This window comes from Danio rerio, chromosome 5, assembly GCF_052040795.2.
Source record: "Danio rerio strain M-AB ecotype USA chromosome 5, GRCz13ab, whole genome shotgun sequence".
NCBI classification, from domain to species: domain Eukaryota; kingdom Metazoa; phylum Chordata; class Actinopteri; order Cypriniformes; family Danionidae; genus Danio; species Danio rerio.
In genome coordinates, this window is record NC_141025.1 from 10,702,981 (window position 1) to 10,715,685 (window position 12,705).

At 37.5% G+C, this 12,705-nt stretch overlaps 1 protein-coding gene across 4 annotated transcripts in view; it reads right to left on the minus strand.

Moving 5' to 3' along the window:
- Window positions 1-3,044: 3,044 nt before the first annotated feature.
- The window catches only part of tor4ab (torsin family 4, member Ab), a 52,226-nt gene continuing 42,565 nt past the window's right edge, over window positions 3,045-12,705 (minus strand). For all 4 annotated transcript variants that reach the window (XM_087250952.1, XM_087250950.1, XM_087250951.1 and 1 more), the window contains 2 exon segments: window positions 6,217-6,561; window positions 3,045-4,038 (listed from right to left, as the gene is read on the minus strand). In XM_087250952.1, the coding sequence (XP_087107078.1) occupies window positions 3,568-4,038; window positions 6,217-6,561 (816 nt within the window). In that variant the 3' untranslated portion in view covers window positions 3,045-3,567.

Below are 12,705 nucleotides of genomic sequence, written 5' to 3' on the forward strand. Positions count from 1 at the left end.
TATGTTTTAAAAAGACTTTATCTGCTCATCTTGTGATTTTATAAGCCAATTAAAATTTCCACCTCACTCAAATGACAACTAGAAAAAGGCTCTGACATTAGCAAACCATTTCAAAAAGCACAGACTACATATGCTGCTAGAAACGCTTACTGACCTGGCCTGTGTATTCACTCCTTTAACGTCATTCTCATAGTGATATATTGTTGCTAAATTGTGAAACTTTCAAACAACATGCGAAACTATGCACAGCAACATGATTTATCAATTAGCAGAGCACTGTTTACCTGGAGCAAACTCCGCCCACAGGACTTACATCACAAACATGTGAGCAGAAGTTCATCAGGGAGATTTTTCTTCTTGAGACTGCAATAAAAAGGTAACGCATTTTGTTTCCTGAGTTATTTTGTATAATGTCATCTAGTTTAAACTGAACATTTATCTCTTCTAAATTCTTAGAGCCCACCTTTCATCTTCATACTTCATGCAGTGTAATGTAACATGTTCAACTGTCTCTTCTTGTCCACAAAACTCACATTGTCCTGTACCATGTTTGCCCATTTTAAAAAGTGTACTATTTAATTTTGTGTCCAAATCTCACCCTAGATCAGGGGTGTCCTAACTCTGTCCTCGAGGGCCGGTGTCCTACATATTTTAGTTCCAACCCCTTTAAACACACCTGAAGCAGCTAATCAAGCTAGCTACACTAAAAACTTCCAGGCAGGTGTGTAGAAGGAAGTTAGAGCTAAAGTGTGCAGGACACCGGCCCTTCAGGATCAAGTTTGGACACTACTGCCCTAGATATTATTATCTCCTCTCTCCTGTTTTTCCTTACACACCTAATTACCTCAACTTTCTTTTGAATTGTGTAAAACAACCGGCCCTTTTTTTTATTATTCCATTGTTTTTGCCACTTTTACGTCATTCTTTTCTTAATAATACTCTTGATTTCACTCCTATTTAACCGATTCCTCTGCTTCCTTAAATGAATTTGCATAAGAAGTCCATCCAGTTTATCTAATAAAAGCCAATTCATATGACTGACCCAATCGTGTTTAGTCCTGAATTGCATTATAATTTCATGCATTATTATTATTATTATTATTATGTGTTTTTCTCTGAATTGATACGAAACTGAAATAATCGTCTCCTTTTTATCTAAACTTAATGGTTGTTTGCATGATTGTTTGACACAAAACAAGTGTTATATAAAAGAATAAAATAAAATCTTTTTTTTTTTAAAGAACAAACCATCTTTTATACAGCATATATGTTGTAGTATATGCAGGGTCATTACAGTATTTCATTGGACTTTTTTTTAATGAAGTCAACATTTTTACTTTAATTTATTTTTAACAGTGCTAATCAAAAACAAATGCATTTACTCATAAATACAGTACAATACAGTGCAATTTTGTTGGAGTATAACAATAATTGGCCCTACAAGTCAAATTAAACTTAAATCTATTGTGAAGAGTAAACTTAAGGTATTTGACTGGCAAAATGTTTGGTAAAAAAGGGAAGTTACAGCTTATCACAGAATATATGAAAACTCATTATGATCATAAAGTACATGGAGTACAACATATTGTGTTAATAATTAATTGATTCTCCCTTTTATTTCATTAGCAGTGATTCTCCAGTGCATTTCTTCATTCATTGGTTGCATTCATTCACCTCCTCCGTGCACTTTTTATGATTTCATTAGCTTCTCAACTTACCAGTGAAAATACAAAGGCACTTACAGTAGTAAATCATCCTATAAATATTCAATTGCACTCCATTTGAACAAGTACAGACTACAGAAATGCTTACTGACCTGGGGTGCATTTTCCAAACAAGGACATAGCTCCCGGCTGAACTATCATAGTACGATGCATCGTTTGGGGAAAGAACAATGTAGTGATGAATGTTTCCCAAAAACCCGTAGTTTCTCTGTTGCAGTTCCGTCGTTTGAACCACGTTAGTTATAACGTAAAACGCCCATAATGATGCTCTAAACGGGGTGGAGGAACTACTTCTTTATAGAAGAACCCCATTGGTTTTTTGTGCAAATTATATTGTTTTACACAAACATGCATTTAAAATAAAATCCGATGTTAGTTTTGGTAAAAACATGCACTCGCTTTCCATATTAATTAAAATATATGTAAATGGGACATATAGGGCCTGTGTGTTCTTTACAAATATTATTGAGAACATTACATATTATATTCTACAACATTAAATCACTTACAAAAGCTAACACGTTTTCTAATCTCATTTATAAATCATATGCATAAATGAATAAATAATGAGACTATTTATTAAGACATGAAGTTTAATATTTATTATTTATTAGGAAATAAATCCTACTTTAATAATAATATTAATGATGATGATTATTATTAGTATTAAGAAATTGTTTGTTTTAATAATAATAATAATAGTAATAATAATAATAATAATAATAAATCCTTACATTTATCTAGCACTTTTCTGGGCACTCAAAGCGCTTTACACCTCCTCATCCAAAACCAGTGTGAAGCCAATTATGATATGGGGATGGTTAGGAGGCCACAATAGACAGAGGCCAGTGGGCAGATTTGGCCAGGATGCCAGGGTTAAACCCGTACTCTTTTACGAAGGACATCCTGGGATTTGTAATGACCACAGAGAGTCTCAATCTAAAAGACGGCACTCAATATAGAGTCCCCATCAGTAAACTGGGGCATTAGCACCCACACAGACCACAGGTTGGGCAGTCCCCCTGCTGGCCTCACTAACACCACTTCCGGCAGTAACCTAGCTTTCCCATGTGGTCTCCCATCCAGGTACAGACCGGGCGCAGCCCTGCTTAGCTTCAGTGGGCGACCAAGTGAGAGATGCAGAGAGCTAGCTGCCGACAATTAGTTTTTTTGAAAAAGGTAGACTTTTACCATTTGACAGATGCAAACCACTGCAGAAATGTTCTAACCAAATGTTTCAACTAACTATGTTTGTATCGACGGAACTTGCAACCTTAGTTGGCTAAAGATGGTTTTCGAAAACGCACCTTCTAGTCTGTGTAAAGGTGTATTCAATCATTTAATTCAACTTCAATCTCATATTGACATATATTGTTGATAAATTGCATTAGTTCACTTTAGAGAATGTGTTTATTTAGAAAACAGTGGGCGTGGCTTGTTGTGTTCTACTGTGAGCTGATTGGATGTGGTGAAGTAGGCATTTCATTCAGAAAGATGGGGAAGAGGGTTTGGGGAGAGTTATTACAACCGAACAGACACCTCCTCCTCCTCACCATTTCTGTTTGCTGTCAAAGCTGACAGTCGGAGGGGCGTGGTTAAGTACATTAGCCACGCCCAATACCTTAGACAGATGCAATCTGAGAAATGAAAACAAACAGGAAGTGCATTTTCAGATTTCAATGAAAGATTACAAGGGCAAACTATTTAATTTTTCTAAATGCCATGCACAGATATATTGTTCACCACAATGCTAGAAATGTGAGCTAACAAAATCAGTATGGTTAGTTTTGATTTCAGGTGTACTTTAAGAAAATTATGGCTATTTTATATATAAAAAACTCCCTCAAAGCAGGTTGACTTTGGCCACCACTTGTTTGCATCCAGTTTTGGCGTATTGTCTCCCAGCTGCTCTGTGATATGCCAGCTCGTCCGCCAGTCTCTCCACATGACCAGGATCAGGATAAAACCCTTCGAGGGTCATTTCCTCCAGAAAGCACTGTATGATATGCTCCCGCTCCAGTAAGGACAGCGCTATAACCTGGACCGCTGGCTCCATCCACAGAGGATGGAGGAGAGTCAGGGCCTGACGGAGGGATTTATGGGCTCCAGCAGTGGAGGAGTTTTGAAGAACGTGAGCTGTGATCTCACTTTGGCCCAGACTGCTAAGGAAAACATAGACCACGTTAAGAAACTCGTTGGTTTGATCTGACTGGAGAAACGTCTGCAAGGTGTCGAGCAGCGGGGGAGCCATTGCTTCCACCTCATCCAGGATGAAGAAGGGGATCTGCTCCTCTTCCTCAGCTTGAGTAACTACCTTAAAGGTCCCATGAAATTAAAATAAAGTGTGTTTAGATGTTATTAAAATATACAGCTCATGTTTATGTAGACAGAACACTTTTCTACTCCTCCAAGTAAAGTCATGACATAATTATAAAATAACAGCTCATGAGTTCATAATGGTTAAATTAAGCATAAACTAATGTGGTAATTGATACATTAATTAACAAACAATCATGTACAGACAAGTGATTAAGGTAGCCGTTATTCAAACATGAACTCATGTCGTCACCTTAGAATTATAAGGTTCTATCTGACATTTTTGTCAAATCTTTGAGTAATCAATATATTCTTATTAAATGACAACTTCTTTAAATTATGTGATGTGTTTTTATAAGTTGTTTACATTTTAAGACTTTAAAAAAAAAAAGAAAAAAAAAAGGTGTATCTACAAAGTCGAACACTAGCTTGGCTGTATAAGGTTCTATCTGTGAGCCAATCAGCATTTTTAATGCACGTACGAGGACCAATCAGGATCAGTTTTCTTTGTCATTTCGCCGAACTGCTCCATTGACAGCGGGAAGCACCAGGAAGACAAAAATCACACAAAATCAGCGTCGCCTAAATCAGGGGTTCCCAAACTTTTCAGCCCGCGACCCCCAAAATGACAATGCCAGTGACTCGTGACCCCAATATTCTCTGAGGTGGTGGTTATAAATACAGAAAGCTTGTATGCAATGACGCGCACAAACACACCAATAGACCCAAGTCTATTCTTTGTTTTTGTTTTTAATGTATGTCAGTGCTGTAAATGGGCTAGAAAGTTTAACCTGGTGTTACAAAATCTGCTGCATCTGACAGTATTGCTGTGTCTTTAGTATAATGTAATTACCCGAGAAGTCGCAATCCAATAGAACTAGTAACTATAAGCTACTATAGTAACTTTATAGTTTATAGTAACTATAAACGACTATTTTTTTCTCTTCAGTAGGTTATTGATAAAATACAGTAAGTCTTAAGGTTTAATAAAAATTTATTGATTTTTGAAAATCACCAGGCGACCCCCCTTCATTGTCCCACGACCCCTCGGGGGGTCCCGACCCCCACTTTGAGAACCTCTGGCCTAAATAATGCCGCACCACACAAAATTGAGGCGTGTCAAAAGGTAATGATTTAGAAGCATTTCTTAACATTGAGATTAATTCATTTTCTTTTCAGCTTAGTCTCTTTACTAATCTGGGGTCACCTCAGCGGAATGAACCACCAACTTATCCAGCATATATTTTACGCAGCGGATGCCTTTCCAGCTGCAACCCATCACTGGAAAACAGCCATACACACTCAATCACACACATCCACTATGGCCAATTTTAGCTTACCCAATTCACCTGTACCGCATGTGTTTGGACTTGTGGGGGAAACTGGAGCACCCGGAGGAAACCCACAGCAAAACAGAGAGTACATGCAAACTCCACACAGAAATGCCAACTGACCCAGCTGAGGCTCGAACCAGCGTTTTTCTTGCTGTAAGGCGATCGTGCTACCCACTGTGGCACTGCGTCGCCGACATCGAGATGAAATGTTACATTTTATATTGTTGAAAAAGAGATGAATATTAAAAAACATATATATTAATTGTATATATATTTATTTGTTTTCATATAGTCAGCAACATATTGTTACTATACCAACTTAAATATTTTATTATTGTATTTCTTGAAAAGTAATGCTTCAATGAATGATTTCCCAGTTAAAACCTTATAATTCCAAGCGGAAAATGACTTTTCAGAATGAGAAGGTTCTTTCTGCGTTTACCGTGGTTTTTTTACTCCAATTTGCAAGTGTAAGAGAACTTGATCCTTTGCATTTAGAGAACCCTTAGGGTCTCTGTCATGTTAATGTATGAAAGAGAACTGTTACACACATGTTGTTTGCTATATGGAATGCAAAAACGTTGAAGCTCAATATCTCAAAATCATTCAGAACGCAGACAGAACCTTATAATTCTAGGGTGACGATGTGACTCGTGTTGTAGTTAAAGTTAGTTCATGATTAGCTCATGCATTTACTCATCATTAGTTCATAATAAAATAATGTTTAGTTTACATATTAATACATCATTATTCATGTACTGTTATTGTAAAGGGCTACCATCCTCACTTATAAGTCACTTTGGATAACAACATCTGCTAAATGAGTATATGTAATATGCTACCTCTGTTATTCGCCTGGCGATTGTGGAGGCGCAGTGTTGAGCCTCCTCCTGTAGAGGGCAGTGGTGTTTGGAGATATAATGCACTACTAGTTTATCGTCCACTATGGAGCGGAAATGTCGGGCCAGTAGGCGACCCAGATGGCTCTTGCCAACGCCGGATGGTCCGTGTAGAGACAGGGCAAGGGGCTGCTGGTGGGCATAGGTGGACAGGTAGTCATTCAGATGGTCCATTAGCTCCTCCAGCGCCTCCTGCTGGCCAAACACTTCCCTGTGTAAGGATCTCTCCAAACCCTCCAGATCGTACTTCACTACATGGTCGTCCAGATTCTCTATGGCATTGTAGACCTGGGATATAAGGAAAAAGATGATTGACATCTGTGAGTTTTTAATGTTTAAAAGTTAAACCTGGGTTGTAACACATGTCTAACACTTCTAATGAATGTGCACCCTATACTGACACTAAGGAGAAGTAGTTGTTGATGAAAGTATTTTGGATTCATATGATCACAAAAGTATTTTCATAGCTTGATATTATTCAGATTGAACCATTAAAGCCATATCATAGACTAAAAAAGGCATTATACATTAACCGGCCACTTTATTAGGTACACCTGTCCAACTGCTCGTTAATGCAAATTTCTAATCAGCCAATCACATGGCAGCAACTCAATGCATTTAGGCATGTAAACATGGTCAAGATGATCTGCTGCAGTGCAAACCGAGCATCAGAATGGGAAAGAAAGGGGATTTAAGTGACTTTAAACGTGGAATGCTTATTGGTACCAGACGGGCTGGTCTGAGTATTTCAGAAATTGCTTATCTACCGGGATTTTTACGCACAACCATCTCTAGGGTTTACAGAGAATGATTCGGAAAAAAAAAGAAAATATTCAGTGAGCGGCAATTCTGTGGACGCAAATGCCTTGTTGATGACAGAGGCCAGAGGAGAATGGCCAGACTGGTGAGTCTGATGAGTCTCGATTACTGCTGCGACATTCGGATGGTAGGGTCAGAATTTGGTGTCAACAACATGAAAGCATGGATCCATCCTGCCTTGTATCAACGGTTCAGGCTGGTGTTGGGGATATTTTCTTGGCACACTTTGGGCCCATTAGTACAAATTGTGCATCATGCTAAAAGGGGGTCTAACCCGGTACTAATAAGGTGTACCTAATAAAGTGGCCAATGAATATACATCAGTAATGTTTTATGTGCATTTGGCCAATGAAAATGAAAAAAAAAAATGTGAGAAATATTTCTATTGCAAAAACACATCGATAAGCTTCCTAAGACATGCATTAGCCCCTGTATGTTTTTATTGGTTAGACTGCCAACAGATTTATGTGCTTTTGGAAGCCACAAATAATAAATCCTTACATTTATACAGCTTTTTTCTGGACACTGATAGCACTTAATATCCACCACCTTATCTACCACTAGTGCGTAGCATCCCTCATTAGCCTGAGTGGGCGACCATGTGATAGTCGCAGAGAGCTAGCTAATAATATTGTAAAGAATAAACAACTTCCTACACAGAGCAATTATTTTGCTTCCCAAAACATCAGTGTATTGTCAGGAGCCATTAATTTGGACTTGTTTGTATGGGTTGACTTTTAATCCTAAAAACAGGTGACCATTTATTGCTCTTGTATTGTATGTCCACATTCAAACAAATCTGTGAAAAAGGGTGAAACCCCTGTATTATGTAAGTATACCATAAGCGTACAGGCAAAACACTTCAAAAATGTCTGCTTTTAGGCTTAAACCACATAAACGACCCCCAATTTTCAATCCCGACTACATTCATAACCAGAGCCTGTTTACATGACGACGTTTTCAAAACAATTAGTTCACACATACCTGTGAAAATGGCCAAAAACCCTGTATTATGTACACCAGGCCTGTATTTGCTGAGTTTTAAACACAGTATTTCCGTCCTAATCACTGCAAAGCACAGCTGTTAGTGATGCATTTGATCAAGCCGTTGATGCCGTTTATGTCAAATTTTTGTCTCGACTTTTGGTTGTAATGTAAAGAAATACACACTTTGCTAATGAACGCTTGTGCAACAACAACACACTGTGAAGTATGCTTGGTTCCACACAACTGATTTGTGTTAGGACTACTCGAAAGAATTAAGTTAACTAATTCGTTTTTAAAAATGTAAGTGTATTGAACATAAAACAATTAAGCTGCTGCAAAAAAAATCAAGAATTGTGTTTGAGCTGATTTTAAATAAGCAGTTTGAACAAACAGGAGATGTTGTTTTTGAGCACACTGCCATGTTTTTCACCATTGTTGTGTGCTTTTTCATGCTTAATATTTAAATGTGAGATCGTTGTTTTCAAAGAATTTAGTTTTGGGGTATTTACAGCGCATCCGGAAAGTCTTCATAGCGCTTCACTTTTTCCACATTTTTTAAATGTTACAGCCTTATTCCAAAATGTAATTAAAATCATTTATTTCCTCAAAATTCTACACACAATACCCATAATGACAATGACAATGTGAAAAAAAAAGAGTTTTTGAAATCAAAGTAAAAAAGCTGGAAAATCACATGTACATCAGTATTCACAGCCTTTGCTCAATACTTTGTTGATTCACCTTTGGCAGAAATTACAGCCTCAAGTCTTTTTAAATATGATGCCACAAGCTTGGCACACCTGTCTTTGGGAAATTCTGCCTATTCCTCTTTGCAGTATCTCTCAAGCTCTATCAGGTTGGATGGGAAGCGACGGTGTACAGCCATTTTCAGATCTCTCCAGAGATGTTCAATAGGATTTAGATCTGGGCTCTGGCTGGGCCACTCAAGGACATTCCCCGTGCTGTTGTTAAGCCACTCCATTGATATTTTGGGGGTGTGCTTTGGGTCATTGTCCTGCTGGAAGATGAACCGTCGCCCCAGTCTGAGGTCAGGAGCACTCTGAAGCAGGTTTTCCCTCTATCCTGACTAGTCTTCCAGTTCCTGCTGCTGAAAAACATCCTCACAGCATGATGCTGCCGCCACCATGCTTCACTTTAGGGATGGCATTAGCCTGGTGATAAGCGGTGCCTAGTTTTCTCTCCAAAGAGTTAAATTTTAGTCTCATCGGACCAGAGAATTTAGTTTCTTGTGGTCTGAGAGTCCTTCAGATGCCTTTTGGCAAATTCCAGGCAGGGAGTGGCTTCCGTCTGCCCACTCTACAGGCATGATTGGTGGATTGCTGCACAGATGCTTGTCCTTCTGTAAGGTTCTCCTCTATCCACAGAAGAACGCTGGAGCTCAGACAGAGTGACCATCGGGTTTTTGATCACCTCTCTGACTAAATTCCTTCTCCCCCGATCACTCAGCTTAGATGGCCGGCCAGCTCTAGGAAGAGTCCTGGTGGTTCCAAACATCTTCCACTTACGGATGATGGAGGCCACTGTGCTCATTGGAACTTTCGGAGCAGCAGAAATTTTTCTGTAACCTTCTCCAGCCTTGTGCCTTGAGACAATTCTGTCTTGGAGGTCTACAGACAATTCCTTTGTCTTCATGCTTTCTTTGTGCTTTGACATGCACTGTCAACCCTGGGACCTTATATAGACAGTTGTATGCTTTTTCAAATCATGTTAAATACACTGCATTTATCACAGGTGAACTTTAATTAAGCTGCTGAAATATCTCAAGAATGATCAGTGGAAACAGAATGTACCTAAGCTCAATATAAAGCTACACTGCAAAGGCTGTGAATACTGATGTACATGTGATTGATCAGCTTTTTTATTTTTAATAAATTTGCAACAATTTAAAAAAACTCTTTTTTCACATTGCCATTATGGGGTATTGAGTGTAGAATCTTGAGGAAATTTAATGTAATCCAGTTTGGAATAAGGCTGTAACATGAAGAAATGTAGAAAAAGTGAAGCGCTATGAAGACTTTCCGGATGCGCTGTATATGGACAGGACAAGAAAGGACAATGTTTTCGATTTCAGATTTATGCTTTTTCAGTCCTAAAAAATGTCGGTGTGTGTAAAATACACAGGCAAAACACTTCAAAAGTGTCTAATTTTTTGCTAAACCACATAAACAGCCCCTACTTTTCAATTCCCGACTACATTTATGGCCAGAGCCTGTTTCCATGACAACGTTTTCAAAACAACCGTGCTCACCTGTGAAAAAGGGTGAAACCCCTGTATTATGTAGACCAGGCCAGTATTTGCTGAGCTTTAAACACAGTCCTTCCATCCTAATCACTGCAAAGCACAGCTGTTAGTGATGCATTTGATTGACCTACTACCTGCTCTTAACATTTAAACGTGAGATCGTCATATTTTAAAGAGTTTAGTTTTGGGCTGTTTACACGGTCAGGACGACAAAGGACAATGTTTTCAATTTCAGATTTTTCAGTCCCAGAAATCTGTTGTGTGTAAACGTACAGGCAAAACACTTTCAAAGTGTCCTGTTTTTGCCTAAAAACCACATAAACAGACTCTAATTTTCAATCCCTGACTATGATCATGGCCATGATAAACTGGGGTGCGTTTCACAAACAATGACGTAACTCACGGCTGAACTATCATAGTACGATGCATTATTTGGGGGAAAAAAAACGATGTAGTGACAAGTGTTTCCCAAAACCTGTAGTTTCTCTGTCACAGATCTATTGTTTGAACCAAGTTAGTTAGTTAACGTAAAACACCCATAATGATGTTCTTAACAGGGTGGTAACAACTTCCTTCGAGAAGAACCCTATAATTTATTTGTGCAAATTATATTGTTTTACACGCATTTAATAAAGTAGCCACTATTAGTTTTGGTAAAAACATGCACTCGCTTTTCATATTCATTGAAATATACGTAAATGGGACATATAGTGTTTCTTTCACAAATATTATTAAGAACATTACATATTCTATTCTAAAACATAACATCACTTACAAAAGCTAAAATGTATTCTAATCTCATTTATAAATCAAATAAATAAATAAATGAATAAATAAATGAATAATGAGGCTATTTATCAAGAAATTAAATGTAATATTTATTATTTATTAGGAAACGAAAGAAATCATACTTTAATAATAATATTAATGATGATGATGATGGTTATAATTATAATTTTTTTATTGTTATTATTGAGTAGAATATTGTTTACTTATTTTTTAAGTCTACTATTACAATTTAACACATGCAAACCACTGCAGAAATGTTCTAATCAACAGGCCCATGTCATATACAGTACAGATACTTAATAAATAATGATCTACTATAAATTTAAACGATTAACGTATGCTATGTTTATTGTTTTCACAAGCTTTGGAGACGTAACATAAATTCCGCTTTTGAATAATAGGTCATCTATAGATTTCGTCATGAGCCACGAGTCAAGACTGTGTTCAAAATGACATCAATGTTTTCAAAGTGCACTGCGAAGGGAGGGCAATTGTTAACATGAAGATCGCTAAAACTGAACTGTAAACATACTTTGAAAGCAAATTACACCTGAGAGAGATGACCTTAATGCTTTAAAAAAAAAAATCATTCCGAGTTTAAATGTTAGAATGTTCTAAGCAAATAGGGCATAGGGGGGATAACTGGGAATAGAACACAGCCAGGAACTATGTTTCTAACAACAGCTCCAGAGGTGTAGTTGCAAGTTTGTAGTTTGTGCAAGGTGTAGTTTGTGACGCAGTTTGCGAATGTTCGTTGGAACGAAGGATTTGGGAAACACTAAATCAACAAACAATTTGTAACGACAGAACTTGCAACCTTAGTTGGCAAACGATGGTTTTCGGAAACGCACCCCTGTTTAGCTAATCAAAAATATCAAATAAAATAAAAATGCCACAGAAAGCAGTGATTTGACCTGTACAAAACATTTCGAAAATTTTCAGTTTTTAGCAAAAGACTTTAAATGGGCAAGATGGACTGTAGAGGTCAGCTGTTAACATACAATATAGCCCTTTTAACATGAATTGATTAATTTTTAATGTGGTTTTAAAGGGCAGTTCACCCCAAATTCAAAATCCTGTCATCATTTACAGAGCCTCAACTTTATATTAAAAATAATAGATAGTAAAAAATAAAGCTGAAAAAAAATCCCTGACTACGGCCATGGCCATGATGACCTCTTTTGCTGGCTAAAAAATATAAAAGATAAACTAGAAATGCCATAGAAGGCAGAGATGAACTGTACAATACACTTTAAAGGTTCCAGGTTTTGGCTAAGAACATTGTCATATAAACGACCCCTAATTTTCAATCCATTACTACAGCCATGACCATGATAGCCTATTTAGCTAACCAAAAATATATTTAAAAAAAAATAGAAATGCCACAGAAGGCAGAGATATGACCAGTACGAAACACTTGGAAAGTTTCCAGTTTTCAAGTCTTTAAATGGGCTGGATGTACTGTAGTGATCAGCTGTTAACATACAATACAGCCCTTTTAACATAAATGCAAATTGATTCATTTTTAACACGTGGCTTCAGGGAGAAGTTCACCCCAAATTCAAAATTTTGTC